At 53.0% G+C, this 23,767-nt stretch overlaps 1 protein-coding gene across 3 annotated transcripts; it reads right to left on the bottom strand.

The window, feature by feature from the left end:
* Positions 1-838: 838 nt before the first annotated feature.
* Positions 839-23,325, bottom strand: CABP1 (calcium binding protein 1). 3 transcript variants are annotated; one of them, XM_060029396.1, is made up of 7 exons: positions 22,617-23,325; positions 10,050-10,226; positions 7,133-7,163; positions 6,717-6,860; positions 4,844-4,953; positions 4,474-4,621; positions 839-1,294 (listed from the first exon to the last, which is right to left on the bottom strand). In XM_060029396.1, exons 1-7 carry the CDS (start codon positions 23,262-23,264, stop codon positions 1,269-1,271), a joined length of 1,284 nt encoding a protein of 427 aa, XP_059885379.1. In that variant the 5' UTR covers positions 23,265-23,325; the 3' UTR covers positions 839-1,268. The 3 variants fall into 3 exon arrangements, with proteins under 3 accessions (XP_059885379.1, XP_059885378.1, XP_059885377.1); XM_060029395.2 differs by lacking the exon at positions 22,617-23,325 and adding an exon at positions 14,985-15,117; XM_060029394.1 differs by lacking the exon at positions 10,050-10,226 and having other exon boundaries at positions 22,617-23,323.
* Positions 23,326-23,767: the final 442 nt, after the last annotated feature.

Raw genomic sequence — 23,767 nt, 5'->3', positions numbered from 1 at the left:
CTGTCCGATTATGCCGCAAGCCTGTCAAAGATTCTGGGCGACTTCTACCCACAAACTTCTCCTTTGGATTCCTTCAGCCCTTGGCTTATAGAAATTAATTGCAATGATTACAATGGATCCTGTTTAATAATGCCACTTTGCACAATTTCACAGCCCCTGGAGGTGGGCAATGCAATACCCTGAGATCATTTACTGTGGACTTTATTATCCCCTTATTGCACATGAGGAAACTGAGGTTCAGAGAGGAGACGTGACTCGCCCAAAGTCACACAGCAAGTAAATCCAGGACCTAACGACTATACCATCCTGCTTCTCACTCAGCAGAGAGTCTGGCAGCTGATTCCATTCTAACACATTCGTGTCCTCACACACACTGCGATTTCCTCCAGGGCAAAAACCTCGTTATCACTTCCTCAGGGAAGCCTCTCCTGATCTCCCCAGAGAGTAGTCCAGGCCTCCTTATCCTACCCCACCAAAGGTCCCTGCATTTTTCCTTAAAAGCAGGATCACAGTTCGTAATCACATGTGGATGTGATTATCTCGACCAGTGTGAAATCGCCAGGGAGGCCGGAAGTGAGGCAGACCCTGCTAGATGCTTACCCAACCAATATCCAGTCTCCTTTCCTTATAGAACTTGACCTTGTTTGGGGTAGCAGCAAATCCAGCTACATCACTATATGCCCCAGTCTCCCTTTCAGTCAAAGGTGGAAGAGGCTGGGTGCCTAATGGGAACTCAGTACAAGTCAAGGGCAGGGAGGTTCACCCAGTTCTGAGCGCGCAGCTGGTACTCAGGAAACGCGTGTGTCATCTAACCAGGCTGGAGAAGCAAAGACCCCCCCCCACGGCCGCCTTTCTCTTGGAAATATTTTTATTGGTTCTGAGATAACAGGGCTGAGGCGAGGGGGGGCGGGCACAGAGCTAAGGGGGGCGGCGAGAGGCTCTGCCCCGGGGGGCAGACATGCTGTGTGGGGCGCCCCCAGTCAGCAGCGGCTGGGTCTATGGCACTTGGCGCCCGGCCTGACTTCCGCCGGCCTGGCGCGGTGGCCTCCTCGTCGGCGGGCGCCCCCCTTTCCAGTTGCAGGAGTCGTGAGTCTTTCACAGTGCGGAGGGGCGGGGGTCCGGGGTGGGCACCTCCCCGGGGTGCAGGCAGGCCCCATCCGCCAGTACGTCCCGGGCTCTGGGCGGCGGCGGCGGCGGGATGAGGCGAGCTCCGGCTCCTCTTCTCCCCGCCCGTGGAGCTTGGCAGTCCTGGAGGGGCCCTGGCGGCCTCAGCGGGACATCATCCGGACAAACTCTGCGGTGGGGTGCACAGGAGGGGGTGGGGAGAAAGCAGCAGTCAGGGCCCAGGACGCTGCCTCCAAACCTCCCTCGGATCGGTGGCCCCGTGTCTATTGCCGCGGCCCCTGACCGATGCTGGTCCCCAACGTCCACCCAGCATCTTCTTTTTTTTTTTTGCCAGCGCCACACGGCATGCGGGATCTTAGTTCCCCCACCAGGGATCCAACCGCGCCCCCTGCAGTGGGAGCGCGGAATCCTAACCGCTGGACGGCCGGAGAATTTCCCCCATCCAGCATCTTCCAATCCACCTTCTACACAGCAGCTAGCAGGAGTTTTCTATCTGCGTATCTGACCCCTCTTAAACCTCTCATGGTCCCCACTGGATAACGTGCTGGATGCTGACACGACCCCAGGGCCTCCCTGTTCTGGCCCTAGCTGACATCTCCAGCCTCACCTGTCACCACTCACCTCCAACCACTAAGCTCTGACTCCACAGAGCTCCCTGTCAGCGCCTCAGGGGCAACCAACACACGCCCCTCCTGTTCACCTCTCAGCTTTCCTGCAGCCTATCCCTGCTCCCTTCTCTTTTAACTCGACTTCATTTTTTAGACCAGTTTTAGGTTCACAGCAAAATTGAGCAGAAAGTACAGATTTCCCATATGCTCCCTGCCTGCCATACACACGCACGGTCTCCTCCATCGTCAACATCCTGCAGCAGAGTAGGACGTTGGTTACAGTCAATAAAGCTACGCTGACACATTATCACCCCGAGTCCACAGTTACATTAAGATTCATCCTTGGTGTTGGACGTTCTGTGGGTTTGGACAAATGTAGAATGACATGTATCCCTATTGTACTATCATACAGAATAGTTTTATTGCTCTAAAAATTCTCTGTGTTCCCCGTCTTCATCCCTCCCTCTCCCCACAACCCCTGGCAACCACTGATCTTTTCACTGTCTCCGCAGTTTTGTCTTTTCCAGAATGTCATATCGTTGAAATCACAAACTATGTAGCCTTTTCAGACTGGCTGCTTTCACTTACTATGCATTTAAGGTTCTTCCGTGTCTTTTTATCACTTGATAGCTCATTTCTTTTTAACGCTGAATAATATTCCATTGTCTGGATATACCATAGTTAATTTATCCATTCACCTACTGAAGGACGTCTTGGTTGCTTCCACGTTTTGGCAATTATGAGTAAAACTACTATAAACAACAAATCTGTTTGCAGTTTTTTGTGCAGATATAAGTTTTCAATTCCTTTGGGTAAATATCTCTTCCTTCTTTTTCACCTGCTGGCTCCTACTTATCTCTTAAGGCTCTACTTACTTATAGCCTCCTCCAGGAAGTCTTCCCTAATCCCCCCTCCCAGCGTGGCAAAGGTGCCCCCACTGTGCCCCACAGCCTGCTGTACTTCCCCCAAACAGCATGGACCATACTGCTGGCTTCGGCTTTCCTCGCTGGTCTTGGGCTCCTCAAGGCAGGGATCAGGTCTTGGCACACACTAGGTGTACAACACACGCTGGTAGAATGAATGGGGGATGCTGGGCTTTCAGGGAAGAGCCGGCATCTGTGGGAGTCACTACCTGGACATGGGGTGACCTGAAATGTTCAGCTCTCGTGGTAGCAAAGCCTTCTCTCCATTGCCACACTCTCTTTGACCTTGAAGACCAGCTACTCCCCAGAAAAGGCCTCCCAGCCTTTGTGTTCTGGACATATTCACAGTCTTGCTCATGGTTATCTTGCCTTTCTGCTCAGAATGCACATTCCTGGAGTGCAGAATCAATGTTTTGCTGTTTTGTTTTGTTTTTTCCCGTATCCCATGGTGCCTCGGACGGTATCATGTACAGTGTAATGTATGTAGTGGTTGAGATTCCAGGCCTGAGTTTATGACCCAGCTCTGCCTCTTACCAGTTAGGAAGTTATATTACTTCTCTGAGCCTCAGTTTCCTCATCTATAACATGAGGTAATAATGTGCAGTCCTAGAGTCATTATGAAAATTAAATGAGATAATATGTGTAAAGCTACTTACTACAGTGACTGGTATACAATAACTGTACAGTTATAGATGATCACTATTATAATTATTATTAGTTATTTTAAAAACACTTTTACTGAGCGTTCATTATGTGTCCGGTACTGAGTTCTGTGGGAATGACAGAGATAAAGAAAGCAGGGTTCCTCTTCTCCAAAAGTTCAGAGTCAAGCAGAGATATAACTAGCATTTAGGGGCCAGTGTGAAGAATGAGGGTGAGCCTGAAGTGCTGTGAAAGCCCAGAAAAGAGGAAGTTCTATCTGGGGAATGAGGAAAGCAGTGTTTGAGGGAGTGGCCCCACTGCTGGGTCTTGAATGATGAATAGAATTTAGGACCAGCGAAGAATAGGACAAAAGGCCTCCTGACAAAAAGAACAATGTATTCAAATGACAGCTTGTGAGGTTCATGGACCACCTATGGCTTTAAGGTGGAGTGTGAGTGAAGGAATGGTAGGAGCTGTGGCCAGAGAGGTGAGCTGTGGAGAGATTTTAGGGGGCCTGAGTGTCAGGTTGAGGAATGTGGTATTCAGAAAATACCTACGTGGATGGATGCAGGAGTAGGTGGACAGATAGATGGAGAGAGATGGATGGGGGCAGATGGACACAGGGATGGATGGATGGATGAGTACATGGATAGAGATGGGAAAATGACTGTACAGACTGATGGACAGATCAGTGGAAGTATGGGTAGAAATATAGGCAGATGAGTAGAGATATATAAATGTATGAATGAATGTTGAGAGCTAGAGATGCATGGATAGCTGGAGAGAGGTACATGGGTAGATGGATGCATGGATGAATGCATGGGTGAATGTAGAGAAGAATGAATAGGTGCGTGGATGGATAGATAAGGCCGTAGATAAATGGTTCTATGGATAATTGTTTACACATGGGTGAGTGGGTAAATAGGCACCTGGACAGATAAAGCGATAGATGGATGAAAAGATGGAAAGAGAGATATGGAAAGATGGACAGATTGTTGGATGGATGGACGGGTGTAGGGATGGAAGCAGATTAGAGGGGTGGCAGGATGGAAGGGTAGGGGGATGGGAAGTTGGAGTGCACTGATGATTGCATCATGGATACACACGTGGAGGGCTCTGTGGATGCCCACTACTGCCCTGGTTTCTCTTCCACTCTCAAAACCACTTCCACCTACCTTCAAAGTCCACTCGTCCATCCCCATTGAGGTCCACATCTCGGATAATTTCCTCTATGTCTCGGTGTCCCACCTGATGACCCAGGAGTTTCCTCATGGCCTCTCGTAACTCACTGGTACTTATCTCCCCATCACCATTGGTGTCAAACTAGAGAGGGCAGGAAGGAGGGAGGAGTAGCTACAACATGGAGACTGTTGGAAGCAGATCCCAAGGTTGAGCCCCTTCTCCAGCACCACTGTCCCGCCTTCCCCGGATCCCTTCTCTGTCCAAGCTCCTTCCCCTGGTCTGGGATCCAGAGCTCACATTTCCGTCCCAGGTTGGAATTCTAACAAACTCCCCGCCCCTGCCTGTCCACTGCCCATCACTCACCTCTCGGAAGGCATCTCGCAGTTCCTTTACTCCAATCATATCTGCCGTCTCCGCCAGGAGTTTAGGTCCCATTAGCTCCACAAAGTCATCAAAATCCACATGGCCACCCACTGGGGACAGAGGAACAGGCTGGATCATCCATCTAACCACTGCCCATCTGGGACTTCCCTGGCAGTCCAGTGGTTAAGACTCTGCACGTCCACTGCAGGGGGCACGGGTTCGATCCCTGGTCGGGGAACTAAGATCCCGCATGCCACGTGGCGCAGTCAATAAATAAATAAATATATATTTAAAAGAATAAAAATTTAACCACTGCCCATCTCCAACTAGGCAACTGAGGGAACTGCCAACCCTCCTTGACCTGCCCAGCTCCAGGCCCAGGGTATAAGCAAAGGCCAAATGAGGACAGAGAGGTGACCATGGACCGGGGATTGTCACAGAATGGCTCAGGGGAGTGGCTGGAGTTTGACTAAAGGAACAAGTCAGGAAGTTGACAGGGGTGGATACGGAGGGGAGAAAGAATTATTAGGTCACAGAGACAGGCAAAGAATTTCAGAGAAGGAGAGACAGAGACACACATGCAGAAAAGCAGAGAGAGAAGCAGAAGCCGTGGGCACCTGGCCCACCTGCCCCCACCTTTCCCTCGTTGTGCAAATAGAATTCACCTTCCAAGCGGCCCTCAGCGGGGAGAAATACAGGGGACCTGCCCCCTGGGGTCTGCTCACAGCACTTTCAGCCAGTGACTGAGTTTGGGGGATAAATACCCAGCTGAGAGGTAAGGGCTGGGGACAACTCCGAGGTGGGCCTGCTACGCCAGCTTCCCGAGCTCCCTGCAGAACTAGACTCCATCACCCACAGTGGCAGCTGCTCCAGCGCCTCCTGCCTTGGCTCCTCGTCTCCGCCCTCTCATCTCCCTACCCCCTACCGATGCCGTCCTGCCGCTACGGAGTAAACTACCGCACTCAAACCCCTGTCTCCTGGTCTGCTCCTGGGAGAATGAAAATGAAGACAGAGAAAAACATAATAATGGCATCCTCTGTTCACCTCTTACTGTGTGCCAGGTATTTGGCTGTTTTAAGTACGTCCAAAAAAGAAAAACAGACTCACAGATACAGAAACAAACTAGTGGTCACCAGTGGGGAGAGGGAAGTTGGAGGAGGGGTGAGATAGGGGCAGGGGATTAAGGGATGCCAACTACTATGTATAAAATACATAAGCCACAAGGATATAGTATACAGCACAGGGAATAGAGCCAATATTTTATAATAACTTTAAATAGAGTACAATATATAAAAATTTTTGAATCACTATGTTGTACACCTGAGACTAATATAATATTGTAAATCAAGCATACTTCAATAAAAATAAAAAAGAAACTTCCAGAATAGGCAAATCTGCTTAGATAGAAAGTAGATTAGTGGTTGCCTAGGGCCGGGGAGGGACTTGGGGGTAATGGCAAAGCGACACAGGGTTTCTTTTGGGGGCCATGAAAACATTCTGAAATTGATTGTGGTAATGGTTGCACAACTTTAAACACACTAGAAGCCACTGAAGTGCATGCTTTAAGTGAGCCAGTTGTATGGTCTATGAATTATATCTCAATAAAGCTGTTACCAAAAATAAAAATAAAAAATAAATGAATAAATACACCATGAAAAAATAATAAAGAAATAAACATACCCCCAATTGACTTCCTGTGCTCTATTCCCTCTATCCCACCCCTCATTTTACAGGTGAGGAAATCGAGGCACAGAGAGAGTAGTTTGCCCCAGGTCACAGAGCTGGGAAGAGGTGGGCCGAGAACTTGAACCCAGGCAGAGGACAGCAAGGGCGAGGCTGGGGAGGGAAGGAGGTACCCGGTGGAGGGACTCACAGTTCATGTTGATCTGCTGAGACAGCTCAATAAGCTCCATCTCGGTAGGCATGTAGCCCATGGTGCGCATGCAGTTGCCCAGGTCCCGGCAGTTGATGTAGCCGTCCTTGTCTTTGTCAAACTCTCTGAAGGCCTCCCGGAGCTCTGGGGAAGCGAAGGAAGCGGGGGAGGGTTGGTTGTGGACGGTGGGGTGGGGGGTGGGGGGATGACCTGCAGAGTCTCTGGGGCAGAGGCAGCCCGAGGGTCTGCTGACTCTTGCATTGCTCCAACGCCTGGCTCCACAGATGATGCCTGGCTCTGCACCAGGCCCCGTTTGCAGGAGGCCGAGATATCTCTGCCTCTCTTCCCACCCACCTTCCTCTCCTCATCTTTCTGGATGGCTGAGCAGCCCTCTCCCCTAAGGGGCCAGTTCTTACCTTCAATCTCCTCTGGCCGCAGTGATCTGTCCTGAAACAAAAGAACATGTCCTATTAGCAGCTGCAAGGGGCCCAGAAGTCGTACATGGCCCAGCTGACGGCCGTCCCAGTGGCAGCAGGCACTGGGCGGGAGGTGATGGGGCAGCAGCGGAGGCGTGCCTGGACCATGTCCTGGAGGGGAAAGGATGCAGCCCCACCTGTCCCACAGACATGGGAGATGCCCAGGGAAGTAGGAGCCCTCTCCAGCCTGGGTACAGAACCTCTGGGCCCCCAGCCCCTTATTCCAGACACAAGAACGTGTCAGCGAACAGAGCTGGTCTGGAGGCCAAAACCTGTAAATAAAACGGGGTTAGCGGGAGGTCACAACAGAAAGAAGAAGGCTCTACCCAAAGAAACCAGGAAGAGTAGGGGAGAAGAGGCCTGCAAAGCAATGGGAGAAGCGAGGGGCCGGGGGGGAAGTGGGGGCCCGGACAGGCACCCAAGAGGGAGGAACAGGAGGTGGAGGAAGAGCTGAGGGAGTGGAGGCAGGATGCGGCTGTGCCCTGATTCCTGGGCACCGCCCCACCTTCTCCAGTTGGACCCCCATCCTATACCTCGCCCTGTCACAGGACACAGCATAGGACCCTGGGGGCTGCCAGTGCCTCTGGCGGCTGCCAGGGTCCAAAGTGCATGTCTGCAACCTCAAACAGTGCCCAGCTCTCCTTGGGGAGTCAAGGAAGCCCTGGGACGAGGCATCTGAACAGATGGCAGAGAAGTCTCCAAAGAGCAGGCCCAGAGGAAGCAGGGGGCAGGCTCCGGCTGGTGAGGTGTCAGTCGCCCCAGGCCTGCCCAGGAGGGAGACAGACTGGCATGAAATGGATGCGGTGCCCAGATGGACATGCTTAGCAGGCTCCAAAACTGGTCCACGGGGCTCATCCTCTCCATATGTCACAGCTCTCTGCCTTTGGGCAGGGAGAACACGGGGCAGGGTGTGCCCGCCCTGAGGAAGTGCACACCAGGTGTGGGCACACCGATTGCAAACACAGACACACGGGTGTGCCACAGCGAGCGGACCACAGCGAGCATGAGGCATCTCAGCTGTGCACATAGGCTGTTCTAGCCAGTAGGGCCAGGGCGGGTGAGAGGCTGCTGCCCACCTGCTCCAAACTGGCCCCAGGGCAAGGGACCCCAGTGCTGGAAAATCTGAGAATCTTCTAGAAAGGGGCTGCTGAGCAACATTTTGTGGGACCGCCAGCTGCGCAGGAAGGATCCGGCTCTCAGAAGTGGCCGTACGTGGTAGGACAGTGCTGAGAGCGTACGTGAGCCTGGAACGAGTAGGCTGCAGGCTACCAGGTCCTGCTAGCGGCATTTTTAGCTGAAGGTAGGACTCACCTGAAGGTGTCTGTTTCTGTGAAATAATCGTAAGGACTTCCACTTTAAAAACCTGTCACTGTTCACAGGGAGGGGTTGTCACGCCCTCTAATACCTACCTAATCCTACCTCTATCACCCACTAGCTGCTCCGAGTCAGACTGGGATCTTGGGTGACCAAAAAGAATGTCTTTTACGATGCCCGGGACCCCCAGTAAGTGAAAGTGTCAGCGACTATATGCATGCACTCACACGTGCAGAGTATGCTCACTGGGACAAGTGACACAACCTTTCCCACCCTGCAGGCCTCAAGTAGCCTCTCACATCTCCAGGACCCAGCTCTGCAGCCCCCACCCTACTTCTTATAAACCCAGAGCCAGGGAGCAAAAAAGCTGGGTACCCCTTGGCAGTGTGCCCGTGGCCGGAGCTGGTCCAACTGAGTCCTGCTGGCCGGTCCCTGAATCATACACTCCCCAGGGCAGAGTGGCGTGAGGATGTGTAGTAGAGCCGGGGATGCCCACCGATGGGGCAGAGAAACCATGAGCACCGATTTGGGGGGTCAGGTGGGAATGGAGCCCACCACACCTCTCACTCCTCAACTTAAGCAGTCGAGGGATGACCTTGGCCTCTAGAGTCAGATGGACTCAAGGGCAAAGCCCAGATCTGCTGCTTCCTAGATGTAGGATCTTGGGCAGGTCCCTTCAACTGTGTGCGCCACAGTCTCCTCATCTGTAAAATGGGTTAATACCAATACTCACCTTACACGGCCTTTGTGAGCATCTGTGAGGCAAGATGCGTAAAGTGTTTAACAGGTGGCATTTAAACCTACTGATGTTTGAATCTGTAACATCACTATTAATACCCTCCTCTCTGTGACTGTTCAGATACCCATGGGAGGCCATCCAAAGCAGTGGCCACATGTGACTATTTAAATTGGAATCAAAGAAAATTAATAATTCACTTCCTCAGTTGTACTAGCCACATTTCAAGGGCTCGGTGGCCACAGGTGGCTAGTGGCTACTGTAGAGGGAGGGCAGCGCAGATTGGACAGTGTTTCCACAGAAAGTTCTACTGCATGGTGCCGCGTATTCTGTACTGTTGTTCAGAGCACAGGAGGTCTTTGAGTCAGTATCCCTGAATCTGAATCCCACCTCTATCACCCACCAGATGTTACCTTGAGCATGTTACCTCTCCAACTCAGTTTCCCCATCTGTAAAATGGGGAGGATAATAGCACCTACCTCTTGGAGTTGCTCTGAGGCTTAAGAGAGGTGATGAGCCAACGCACTTAGCACAGTGCCTGGCACATAGTAAGTGCTTAAAAAAAAAAACAAACACCCAAGCAATATTAGCTGCTATCATTTCTTGCTGGTGGATGTGGACTCACCAGGGCTTTGCAGCCATCAGTGGGAAACTTTGGGGGTCAGATTCACAAGTTGCGGGTTTGAGGTGTATCCGTTGGGGGACGCACACTGCTGAGTACAGAGCCCCCTCTTCTTCCCAGCACCTCTTTCCTCACGCCCTGTGAAGCCAAGTCGAGCGCGGCTCCACCGGGGCCAACTTACGTACAGGCTGCCTGTTCTCCGCGAAGCCCTTACGCAGGAAAATGCAGGCTGGGCCCAGCAGGTTGTGCATGACGGCGCAGTTCTGGGCCAGCATCAGGAGCGGTCCGGGGAGCTCGCCGCTGGCCGCCAGCCCCTCCTCACTCGTCTGCACCACCGTATAGCTGGTCTCCTCCTGGCGCATCTTCAGCCAGCACCAAGCAAATACAAAAGAGAGGCGGGGCATCACCTCCCTGCCCAGCTGGGTCCTCCTGGCCCCAGCCTGGCTCCTGGTCCTAGAAGGGGCCCTTCCCAAGAGCAGACCTTGCGAGGCAAACAGCAGGGTGCAGAGAGCCCTCAGGATGCTCTGGGGCAGGCATCAAACTGGTCCAACAGGTGGAGTCCCCAGTCCTTGGCCAAAACGGATGCTCCAGGGAGAGCTGGGTCTGATACACTCTGTGTGGCCCATGTGCAGACACAAACACACATACACACACACGTGCACAGAACCACACACTCGTGTGCATGCAGAAACTCAGAGAGAGAAGCAGGCAGAGGGAGGCTTCTGTTCATTCAGGGAATAATGTCCTTTCCCAAGATGCTCCCAATGTCCCAGCGCAATTCCCGGGGCTAAGCTCCCCGACTGACCTCTGACCCTACCCCCACTGGAACCCACTGGAAGGCAGTGAGAACCATCAGAACTGGTGACACAAAGAGCAGAGGCTCAGCTAGCCTGAGAGACCGGAGGCTGCAGACACAGGTGCCGCAGTGAACAGAGATGAAGCAGGCAGGTGTGAGAGGCGGGGTCTGGGGCAAAACGGATGCTGTGTGTCCCCTTTGAAGGGACAGTGTTATGTAACTCCAGCCCTGTGTTGCCAGATCTTCTGATTTAAAGCACCAGGTGGGCTAAACAAAGCACATCTGTGGGTCAGATTCCACCTAGTGTGTGGCCTCGAGACTAGACGCTCTCTACCACCAGCAATTCTCCTCGTCCCTCCCGCCTTCACTGGCACCCTGCCCAGCCCAGCCTGCAGGACCTCTAGAGGCTGAGGCAGGGGCCCTCTCTGCTGGCGGAATATAGCTGGGCTCCCAGGCCACGGCCAGCCCACCCTCTTCCCTGATGTTTCCCATGCAGTTATAAAAAGTCAACACTGCCCACAGACTGTCCCCTTAGGGCAACAGCGGCAGCCAGACACAATATTCTCTTCCACCCCAGCCTCCCGGCCAGGATGCCCAGCACCGCCCCCCCCAGAATCCAGGTGAGGGCAGTCTGCCTTCGGCCCTGAGCTTGATGCCTCCCCGCCCCCCGGCGTGGGGATTTGGAGCCAAACCTTCCAAGGAAAGACAGAGTGGTGGAAACTTAGAGGGCTGCCTTTGTCCAAGAACGCCAGAGCTGCATGCCCTGCCCGTCCATCCTGCTGTACCTGCTTTCTAACAGTTTCCTCCAGCTCAAGGAAGGCCACGCCCAGGAGGAGATCCCACGACCTAACAGGTAGCCTGTCCTCCTAGGCGGACAAGCAGAGCAACCTCCCGCATCTCACCCTGTCCTCGTGGTCCTCCTCCCCGGAGCCCCACACTGTGGAGCTATAGTCGACTCTCTTCCAACTTCCTAAGCCTCTTCCAGGCCTACAGATGAAGGAGCAATATTCTGGCTCCTCAAAGGGAAAGCAGCAACTCAGACCCGAGGTGCAGGACCTCAGTCCAAGGCCTGAGTCCAGTGAGTGCAAAAAAGTGTCACCTTAGGTAATCTTAGAACTTGAGGGGTGTCAGACATGACCAGGGTCCATTCTGGTTTGATGACCAGGAGAGGTTCAGAGCCTCGGCCACACTCGCATAGGCTTCGGGGACATGTCTCGAGCCAGGGCAGGACCAGAGAGACCTTCATGACAGAGGGAGCCCAGGAGTCGACCGTGGCTTAACCCCAGGAAACAATCTCGGGAGATGTTGGTAGAGAATCAGCCTTTTCGTTTCTGGCTGATTCTCACTCACTTGGCTTGGATGAGCACACCCAGAAGGAGGCAGCAGGCAGCACAGAATTCCGAGAGGAACTTGAGTATAACTGGCTTTGGACTCAAACAGTCTTGGGGACAAATTCTGGCTTGCCGCTTGCTTGCTATGTGACCTTTGGCAGGTCATTTGACCTCTCTGGGCTCTGGTTTCTTTCTCTGTCCAGTGGGTACGATCAGGGCAACTCACAGAATTCTGTGAGAGGTAAATGGGCTATTGCACAGTGCCTAGAGCAGCGTAAGGGCTGACTCTGTGGGGTTGCCATGGTGATGACAATGATGATGACAACGATGATGACAATGATGATGATGATGCAACTTAAGGGATGCTGGATGCCAGAAGGCATTTACATCTGGCTGCAGAAGAAGTGGGAGAATATTTGCCAATCAAGAAAGAAGTGAGAAGGACAGAGAAACATTTGCTCCTACGAAGGAGGAACCAGTGATGGCTGGGAAATTTCCACTGCAGCTCTTGATCTTAACCCTGCCTGGCACCAAGTTGCCCCAGGACGCTTCTGTTCTTCCCTGGCCAGTGATGGTACCTGACAGCCCAGTCCTGCCCTGCTCAGAGCCTGGAGGAGACCTCCTCTTTCCATTACCAATTCCCAGCTACTACTTAGGAAGCCAAGTGGGCAGCGGCCCACAGGCTGACAATGTTTCCTGGCACTGAGGGGACGTCTCCTGAGTGTGGCAGGGCAACAGGAGGGGCTGGCACGACTCATGACCTAACAGCTCTCTAACAACACAAGCTCGCCAAGCACAAGCTCCTTCTCACTGAAGGTATTCAAGGAGAAGTTGAGTGAGGAAGCACTTGGTGAGGTGGGCGAGAGCATTGCCCAGGGAGTGGGAATTTGGGCTAAGATGACCTGTAAGGTCAGGTTCGTTAATCTATGAATAACATCTCTGACAGCAGGAAAAAGAGAGAGGCAGCCTCTCACAGAGGCAAAAATAAAAACAAAATACCAGATTGGGATTGACATATATATGCTAATATGAATAAAATAGATAACTAATAAGAACCTTCTGTATAAAAAAATAAATAAAATTCAAAAGAAACAAAAAAAAAAAACCACAAAAAATACCACCTCTGGATTTACACAGACCAGGGTTTACATCTCAGCTCTGGTTGGCTGTGGGATCTTAGTAACGCTCTTATCTCTGAGTTCAGCTCCTTTCTCTAGAAAATAGCCAAGAGAACTACTGGGTGGAAAAGAGCAAATGAGATAACAGGTGTTGGAGATCTTGCAGATATTCAGGAAGAAGCAATGATTACTATTATACAAATACATGAAATTGAATGCAATACGTTTTATGATCTTCTACCCTACTCCATGGATGCAAAACCTCTCCTATTTCCCTTTTTACTTCCATCCCCCTTCTCAGAAAACCCAGAGTGGAAAAGCTAATAACACTAGCTAACATTTACTGAGTACTATATTCCAGGCAGCGTTCCCAGCTCTTTCCTTGGCCCCCAAAATCACCTTGGGAGGTAGATGTTAGTATTTCCACTTGATGGACAAAGGAACTGAGACCCAGAGAGGTCAAGTAACTTATCCAAGGTCATATGGCTAGAAAGAGGAGACCTGAGAAGTCTGACTCTTAAGCCCTCTGCTGTATAAGGGAAGATGGGTTGGGTAGGACAGAAGGACAATACTTGTTCTTTAGTTTACCTCTTGAAACTCTGGACAGAACCCAGGGAAAGGGCCTTCGCCCTGTGGTCCTCTAAACTAATTCAGATCCGTTTCTGCTTCTCTGCAACAGTGTGGAGGCCACCTCTGATGCAAAAGACTCTCCTTTAAGATGACAGATGATTGGGGGGGTGTGTGCACAGAAGAAACAGTCAACCCTCAGAAGGATCCAAGGAACAGTGAAGATTAAAAGGAATTTGATGTGAGCAGCTTAGCTAAATGAGGAAGATGATGAGCAGAAAAGCCTGAAATGTCCTAAATTGAGAGGCTGTCAAACTAACAGAGGAGATAGAATGGGGCTGGGGGTAGAGAAGCCATTAGCTAACCTGAGACCTTGGGTTAGTTACTTAACCTGAGTGGCAATCAAGTTCCTCATCTGGTAAATAAAATAATTTGGAGGAAAACATCCCTCACATTACTTCTTCCTTTAAGTAATATCTATGAGTTTCTTCTATGGCCTGACTACAGAGGACCAGAGATACAGGCAGAGCCCACTTAAAGCAAGACCTTACAGATATAAGCCCAGGTTTGCAGGAAAGATGCTTTGGAGGTGATTATTTGCTTTCCTAAAAGGATTCTTGCAAAAGGATATTACCGTGGTGTGTAAGCAATACATCCACTACAGAAAGCAACTTACAGATGCCTTTGCTGTACACTCTGTTTCTCGATGGAAACAACCCTGGGGCCCCAAACCAGTCTGGTTCTAGCTGTGAGTCTTTGACCTGACTCAAGAATTATCAAGGGTAGAAGGGGACACCTGGCTTGGTTCCTCTCAGGAGCAAGACGATCTACTTCAAAACCCACAACTCTGAAGGCTTAGAGACCACCAGAGAGGCTCAGAGACGCTCAAAGGAGATGAATGAGCCCCCATCCTAATGCCGGGAAGGAACCAGCAGCAGCAGGGTCAAAGCCCAGCTCAACCCTCTTCTGATCCTGTTGGCTCCAAGGGGGGGGTCTGTCCACTCACATCCTAAAGATCCACGCTTTTCATGGAGCTATGTGGCTTCTTTCCTAAATCTTGCACAAATTCCCAAACACGGCGCCCCATGCAGCTTAAAGTCCCAACTTCAGCTCAGAGCCTGGGACATAGAAAACTGTGATAGGAGGGAATCTGGAGGTAGAAACAGGGAAGCAGCTCTAGACAGAACCCACGGGAAGGGTAGCAAGTTTCAGATGCCCACCCTCTCTGCCCCCAACTTCTGGGGCAGAGGGCAAGATGCTCCAATCCCCCACCCCAGGCTTTGGGCCCTGATCACTCCAGAAACATACCTTCCTTGAGAGATTTCTCAGTGGAGACTTGACACAGTTGCCCATCCTAAGCTGAGGCAGCCCCTCTCCGGATCCCCGGGTCCATGAAGGAGGCTCCTGGGGGCTAAGAGACCTTAGTCTGGGTCCCCACCAACCCTAGCCTCCCTCTGCCTGCGCCGTCTTCCTCCAAGACCGATCTGAGTCCTCTCTCTTGCGCGCGTGCTCTCTCACTTGTCTGCCTGCTCCTGTTCCCAGATTTTTTTTTTTTTTTTTTTTTTTTGTAGATTGTGTGTGTTCATGTGTGTGGGTTTAACTTTCTGGACACTTTCTTAAGGAGACGAAGGTAGGAGGGGAGAGTGCAGGCATAGAGGAAATCGCCCGGAGAGCTGACGGCAAAGGGCAGCCGAGCTGGAGAAGGCTGCCGGATCATCTACATCAGATTACAGCTGAGGCCTCTCCCCAGTCCATTCCCCTTCCCTCGGCCCCTCCTCTCTGGCTGTCAAATCTGCAGAGAGATTGCCTCGGGGAGGGGAGCCCAGAACAGCAGCTGCAGCTAGGAATTAGGCCAGCAGACCCAGAAGGGGAAGCAGGCTAGTTTGGGCCCCCAAAAGCCAGGGTGCCTCCCAGCTTCCAACCTTATGTGGGCATTCACACACACACACACACACACACACACACACACACACACACACAGACACACACACACACACACACACACACACACACACACACGCGCGCGCGCGCGCAGGCGCTCAGGGACAAACACGCATCTTAATCACCCCCGCCATCGCAGCTGGATTGAGAGCAGGCAGCTCCAGTGAGGCCCTGGGAGATCTTGTGACGAGTCTCCATCACGCTCCATTTTTCACACTTGCCTCCTCACCGAAACGGGATGAGGCTCCAGGGCTGGAAGCACAGCCGAGCCGACGCAGCTCCTTCGGCTCCCTTCACTGTGCGCGCTCTCTCCGACCCAAGGGAAATTAAGAGCCGGCCCTGAGGGAGTCCTGATGGAGGCAGTGCTGGCACGGCGGGCGGCCGTGAGCGAGCGAGGGCGACAAAACTCCTAATCCTCTGCCTGATCCCCATAGAGGATCTTTCACCGGTTTCCTTGGGGGTGCAGAGAGGCCGCCCTTTGCAAAGCGGTCTTCAAGTTCCCATGAATGAAACTTTTTAGGTAACTGGCACGTCCTCGTCCCTCCAGCTTCCAGCTTTGATGTGAATTCATCTCAAGCCTCAGATGTCACCTCTGTGACCTACAGCCCCAGCCAGACGACCCAGGAGAGGAAATGTCCCCGTTTTCCTGCACCCGGCTTTTCCCAGCAGGGGGCACCAGAGCTAGGCTGGGAAGCCGAGCTCTTCCCAGGCCCTGAAGCAAAACCCTTTACACGCAAGGCTGAGAGTTTCAGTCCAGAGGGGCTCCTCTCGCAGGAATTTTTGTCCAGTTTTGGGTGGCTGGTCAGAGCTCCCGTTAGGGGAAGATAGGTGGGGACGCTGCCCAGAAGGTGCCACAGGCCAGCTCCCAGGGAGCTGGGGAGGGAGGTCCCTGGATAGCTTTTGAGGACCGTGGCGCTGACGACGATGGAATGGTTTATTTTAGTCGGGGAGTCTCTCAGCAGCCTGGTTCCGGCCTCTGGAGGCCAGAAGGAGGAGCCTGGGTGGGGCTAGGGGGGCGCTGTTGACACTTAAAAGGGCAGGAAAGGGGGTGAAGATGCTGCCGGGGAGCTGGTATGGGAAGAGCAAACAAAAATGCCTTCTTCAAAGACCTGTTCCTCGGAAACAGAGCCTGAAGGCAGGGTCGTGGGAAGAGCAACGGACTCAGATGGATGGGAAGGATCTGGAGGTCTGGGGCTGAGTCCTGGCTCACATGGCAGCTCACATGGCAGCCCTCAGTTCCCTCGCCTGGTGATACGGTGCGTGCGGGGAAAGTGCGTGGCACAGGACAGGTACTGGATAAGGAATTATTGAAACGGAAGAAGGAAGTATCATTTGTCCCATGTGCTTGGCTCTGGGAAAGTTGTGGGAACGAGATACACACGGTCCCTGCTTTCAGGGAGCTAACATTCTGGCAGGCGGGCAGGAGATATTAAAGGGCTATCAACATACTTAATCTCAGTTCAGGTAAATGCTATGAAGGAGAAACACAAACACTCTGAGAATGTGAGACAGGGATCTGACTTAGTGTGGAGGGATCAGGAAAGACTTGTAGACAAAATGTAGAACACTGCCCATCTGCAGACTCTTTTGAAAAGCTAGGTCTCACCGCAGACCCCAGAGGGGAGATGAGTTAGGCTCCGGGTACAAATCCAATTCGTATGAACTAAATGGGTGGATACGTGAAAAGGCAGCACAGTGGGAAGCAGGGGTTCTGAATGCTGGCTGCACACTAGAATCATTAGGGACCTTCCCCAGAGATGCTGATGGAGTAGGTGTAGGTGAGCCCCGGACGCTGGTGTTGTTTAATACTCCAGGTAATTCTAACCCGCAGCCAGTGTTGAGAACCACTGATCTAGAGGTAAAGAGCTCAGCATACAGAGTCGGACAGACCTGCGTTCAAACCTTGCCCACCTGCCTAGCAACCATGTGACCTTGAGGACTTCTTAATCTTTCTGAGCCTCAGTTTCTGTATTTATAAAGTGGGTACTCTAATAAGGCTTCCTTCATAGGACTCTTGTGAGGAGTTAATAATACATGCAAAGGGCTTGGCACAGTTCCAGGCACATAGAAGGTGCCCCTTCCCCTGCCCGGTGGCGACGTTGGTCCTAAAGGGCCCAGCAGGGCCTCCATTCACTCAGCAGGGCACCCACAGGCTCAGACCTGGTGGCTCCTGCCCCCCGCAGGCCAGTGCAGAGCACAGCACATATTTGTCGACCTTGGGATACGCCTCTGTCCTTAGAGACAAGGAGACCAGGAGACAGCAAAACCAGGCCCTTGTGGAAAAGTCCACGCACTTGGAAGAAATCCCATCCTTTAGCGAAGAGGGTGCTGACACCAGCTTGAGGCTTAAGGGCAGCCAGGGATTCAGGATTCCAACCCAGAGCTTGCTTAATCTATTTTAGGTTGAGCAGATGGGGTGTGTGGTGGTTCTGTGTGACAGGAGTAACTACTGATCTTGAGGAGGCAGATGGCTTGACCTTTGGCAGAAAATTTCAGAGGGCTGAATGGTGGGGGCTTCCCTAAGGAGTAAAGCACATCCCACGGCCCCGCCTCCCCATCAGTATGCACTGTGGCAGCAGCCCCTGGGCCTCCAGAAGCCACGCTTAGAGTTCTGGAATGGAATAATAGGATCAGAGGGATGAGAAGGATAAACCCATTGCTGATTATTCCTGATTAGGAGGGAGGCTGGCTTTGGGCCCTGATCAGTCCTATCACCAGCATTTGAACTTGGATGGCAGCCCAGTGTTAAGACACTTGGGGAAAGCTGGGTCGTAACCTGAGAAGTGCTTTGTGGATGCTTCTGACAAATAGGAAACGCACTTCTGTGACTTTCCACCGGCCAGTATGGTGTGGCACTGGCAGGTTGTTTGGAGACAGACACACCACATCACAGTCCTGCCATTTACTTACACTGTGACCTTTGGACAAGCCACTTCCCCTTTCTTGAACCTGTTTCCTTGTCTCTAAAATGGGGCAAGATAATGCTAAGTTTCATAGGTTGCTGTGAAGATAAGATAATGAGAAGATACTTTGTCCATTGTTTACTGGGCTCTAGACAGAGGTTGAAAGTGCCAATGTTGCTTCTGCAAAACCTACAAACTGACACCGAGTGATTCCTATCATCTACGATTGATCTCAACCACAAACTGACCTTCTCTTCCCCTTCCCCAGGACCCAGAGAAAGGCCACAGGGACTCCCAGCCATCTCAGAGAACAGTAGGGAGTGACTTGTCTGGGCAGGAGTAAGTAATATACACAAGCCATCATTCTAGGCACACAGGCCTAGTGCACTTGAATCCGTTAGGATCCGAACCATATGGTCCCTCTCCCTCATCTAAGCTATAGGAACCAAGAAACTGAAGTGCAGAGGCTGGAGATTCATTCACTCACGCATTAAATACCTTGACCCTCTTAGGTACAAAGCAGTTTGGGAATTGGGCTAGCCTACTCAAATCAGAAGAGATGTCTCTATAGTTAAAGAAAGGGGATGGGACAGAGCTATGGTTTTTTTCCTCTTTGCCTCATCTACAAGAGGTGTTTCTTCCCAAATTTAGGGTAAGGAACAGAAAGACTATTCTTAAAATAGTTTTCCAAGACCCAGTGCCAAGAGTTGCCCCCAAGTCATGCCTGTCCTGAGTTAATTTTTGATACCACATCTTCTCTCTAGGCAGCTGGGTGGCTCGTCCTTAGCTGGCTACAAAGAGGGTACTAGAGGAGGTCCTTTGTCATTCAGCTCCTTTTTTTGTTTTTTTAAAATTTATTTAATTTATTTATTTTGGCTGCATTGGGTCTTCATTGCTGCGTGCGGGCTTTCCCTAGTTGCAGCGAGCGGGGGCTACTCTTCGTTGCAGTGCGCAGGCTTCTCATTGTGGTGGCCTCTCTTTGTTGCGGAGCATGGGCTCTAGGCACGCGGGCTTCAGTAGTTGTGGCATGTGGGCTCAGTAGTTGTGGCGCATGGGCTTAGTTGCTCCGCGGCATGTGGGATCCTCCCAGACCAGGGCTCGAACCCGTGTCCCCTGCATTGGCAGGCGGATTCTTAACCACTGCGCCACCAGGGAAGTCCCTGAGTTCCTTCTTTTAATGGCCTTCCTCACTTGGCTCAGAGACAGCTTTCAAACTACCTGACGCAGGCCCTCGTTCCGACAATTACTCTATTAATAATAGTATTAATGAAGCCTGTGCCCTTTTCCAGCACTCACTCTGAGCCAGCCCATTTGACATCCTTAATCTTGTATAACCCTCATAAGAGCTCTGCAAGGTAGTTTTTTGTCAATCTCATTTCTGGATGAAGAAACCCAGACCAGAGAGAGAAAATAACAGGCCCAAGGTCACAGCAATAGGAAGTAACATTGCTGGGACTGGAACCTGCAGCTCTATCTCCTAAGCCACCATTCCATGCCTTAGCCTCAAAATCACACCGTCTCCCTGCAGGCAGTAAGGATGCTCTGTTAGGTCACTGGAAGAACCCTAATTCCTGTTCCCCCTAATGAAAGAGTCCATCTTGGTACCTTCAGCGTCACTTTGGCCCCTGGCCCTCCCTGACTCTATTACAAATGGAAAGAATTTCTGACACAGTCCTTGGTAGTTAATCAACAACAACAACAATAATAATAGCTAACATCCATAGACCCTTGCTCTGGGCCAAGCTCTGTGCATATCTCCATATCCCCTTTTATTCCCCCCGAAAACCCATTGAGATACTATGATTATCCCTATTTTGCAGATAAAGAAACATAGGCTTACTGAGGTCAAACGATTCACTGAAGGTTAAAAAAAAAAAGGAACTTGGGAGACATGAAAAATGTACTTCCCCAGGGCTATATTTTGCCCAAGGCAGATCCTATCGGAAAGTTTCTATATTCAGAATCTCATTTCCCTTCTCTTGGTCCTGACCCTGTCTCTAAGGACAGAAATCTCAATGCAAAGAGAAGGGACGGAAAGCCTAATTCTTGCAGGAGACTGGAGACTCTGACACAAAGTCCCAGGCCGGGTTTTGTTGCTGTTGCTGTTGCTGGAGCAGATGCCTTAGAGCCGTCAGCAGGAAGGCTAGACGGGATGTGCCCAGCTTTAAAGACAAAGCCTGCAGCTCCAGGGGCAAGAGCTTCCAGAGGGAGCTAGTAAATATTTGATGGGACCTTCCAGTTCTTCCTGACTCAGGTGACCCTGGTGACATTTCAGAACACAGAACTGGAAAACAGCCTTCATTTTATGACTGAGGAAGTAGAAGCAGAAAAGCACATGAGCTGAAATGCTCTGAGCTCACAAAGGGCCCAGGCAGGCAACTCCTGCAAGACTGCAAAGAAAGGACCCTTTTTCCAGAAACGAAGTCAGATCACCGGCAAACTAAATAACCAGAGTGTGTGATCCTGGGCCAATGACCTACCCTTCCAAACTGCTAGATTGTAAGCTCCAAAGTAGCCAGAACCCTGGCTATCCTGTCCACTTCCGTCTCCATAGTGCCCAGCAAATGCCTGGGCAAAGTAGGCGATCAAAATATATTTGATAAATGGATAGTTGTCACCAATTCAATGACACAGTGTCCCTTTTGCAATCCAGACCACTCCTGCCCTAACACCTGACACCCCCTCACTAATACAGAAGCCACTGCAGTCAACTCTTCAACATAACACTGCACTAACTTTCACAGCTCTGCATTCAAATCTCTACTCTGGAGAACCGTTTCCAGATAACTTGGCTAACGAGGGCTCCTGGCAGGAACAAAGCCACACTGCTGCCCTATCACGCCACCACAGCAGCCCCGTGCAACCCGAGTCTACGTGCAGCTGCCTTCATGTCAGCTGCCTTCATGCCTCCACCGGCATCAGCCACTGCAGAGTAGTATTTTGAAAAGGAATGTGCAGATCTGAAACAAAACACGCACGGCCTCCTTGGAGCATGGGCTCTAGGCAGCATGGCAAGCCAGGAGCTTGAAACGGCTTCTTTACGCTACATCCTAGCACAGAAACGCACAGGCCCCACCTTCGCCCACACAGCACGCGACACTCTGATCAGACCCGTGTTACACCCCTCCTCGGCTGCTGCAGAACTGTGTCCATGCTGTGCCAACGAGTTTGACTTAATTATGGACTCAGAACTAGAGGAAATCCTGGCTTTGCTCAGGAGTTCACAGGTTCCTGTCTGCTGAGCCTCTCTCCCCAGCAGCACAGCCCCTAACTGTAGACCTGGATTATGACCACGGGGCCATTTTTAAAGGGCAGATGCCCAGCTGCTTGGGGTTCTTGAGAGAAAAGAAACAAAACGAGCCACTCATGACCCCTTAGTGACCTTTCTGACCCTAGAATACACACTAACTCAGACTAGGGATCTCTAGGTGTTATTCCATGTCCCACAACTCGACAACTGCCCACTACCGTCTTAATGCCATCCCTAGATGACAACCTCTTTAAAATATCCCCAAAGTTCCAGTTTGAGCCATAGCTCTGTACATCCCTCCATGACTACCCAGACACTCCTCTTTTCTCATATTTTTACCTTTCCTAACTTTTCCCAGGTCTTTGGGGCCACCACAGGCAATGGCTAGGGTCCCTCATCCCCAAGCAAGGCTGTGTACCCCGAGGTCCCCACTCTTGATCCCCAGACTCCATGCCCATTGCTCTCTTGGGTCGCTCATTGGCCGTCTTGGCCAGAGGCCGGAGGAGTGGGTTTGGTGCCACCTGCTCGGAGCACCCCTCCTTGACCCCTGCAAATTTCCAGGAGGTTTGTGGAGGTCGCTCCCCGTCCAGGACTGGCCCATTCCGGCAAGTGGAGGGAGGCTAGGCGGTGGGGCCTCGCCCTGAAGACGCCCGGAGCGTGGACAGCGCACAGGGTGCTGAATCAGGCACGGGGGAGGAGGCGCGCGGGCTAGGGCGCCGGGCGGCGGGAGGACCAGAGGAGCGTGACCCGGGGACCCGCGGGCAGCGGGTGGAGGGCTGTGGGCGCGCAGCCGCGGCAGGGTCCCGAGCGCCTCTCCAGGGAGCGGGCGGGAGGCGCGGCCCTTACCTGGCCGAAGGCGGAGCTGAGCATGGGGCGCAGCTGGTGGAGGAACGGGTCTGCCTCGGACGCGGCGGCTGGAGCTGAGTCCCCGCGACCCGGGGCTCGCAGAGAGCCCCGGAGGCCGAGCGCCGGGGACAGCCCCCGTTCCTCCCCATCCCGCCCGCGGGCCGGCGGCAGCGGCGACGGCGGCGAAGGTCGGGACGCCGCGGCCGGCGGCGCCTCCCGGGGCCTGCAGTGCGCCTGGGGGAGCCCGCGCCGGCTCCCCCGCGCGCCCTCCTCTCGCGGCGCCGGCCGGCACAGGGGCCTCCGCGAACTGGGGTCCCCGGACGGCGGCGGCGTGCCCGGGCAGGGGCCGGGCAGCCGGCGGCTGGACAGCACTGGCTCCCGGACAGGGCCGTGGCGGGCAGCCCGGCTGCCCCCGCTCGCCGCCGCCGCCTTCAGCAGCGACGTCTTGGACTCGCTTTTAGCGATGTGCGAGCTCATCGCGGCGGGGCCCGCGCTCGCATGGCCCGGCGGGGGCGGCGCGGTGCGGCGCGGCGCTGGGCCCCCGGCGGGCAGAGAGCGGGGCGCCCGGCGGGAGCCGAGCCCGAGGACGCGCTGGAGGCGGGCGCCGTCCCCCGGCCGCTTAAATGCGGCCCCGTCGCCGCCGCCCATGTGACAGCGCAGCCTCTACGCCTGGAGCCCCGAGCTCCCCGGCGGCTGGCGGTGCGAATCTGGGGGGGCCGCCGGCTGTCCCAGAAGAGCCCACCCCCGGCTCCCCGGCGGCCCAGGTACCGCCGCGCCCCGCCCCTTGCCCCGCCCCGCGCTCGAGGAGCCCCGCTTCCCGGCGGCCCCTGGCGGCTGAGGGGGCGCTGCGGCGCGTAGCCGGGAGCGCCGGGAGAGCGAGGGAAGGGGCTTGGCGAAGGGCCCCAAAGATGCCCAGACCTTGGTGGCGCCGGCAGTCCCCCTTAACGTGCCCGGACGTTTCCAAATGACCCAGAACCGCCGGAACGTCCAGAAATGCTGGCGGGGTGCAGTGTCCACGGGGTACAACTTTGGAAAAGATGACGAGAGAGGTGAAGGAAGTAAACTCAAGACCCAAGGAGGATGAAAGCACGCTATGCATGACACCACCACTACAAAGCCCAGAGCCAGAACGGCGTGGAAGGACACTGCTG

Source organism: Delphinus delphis, chromosome 13, assembly GCF_949987515.2.
Source record: "Delphinus delphis chromosome 13, mDelDel1.2, whole genome shotgun sequence".
In the NCBI taxonomy this organism is placed as follows: Eukaryota; Metazoa; Chordata; class Mammalia; order Artiodactyla; family Delphinidae; genus Delphinus; species Delphinus delphis.
This window is presented reverse-complemented; position numbering and strand designations above follow the sequence as displayed.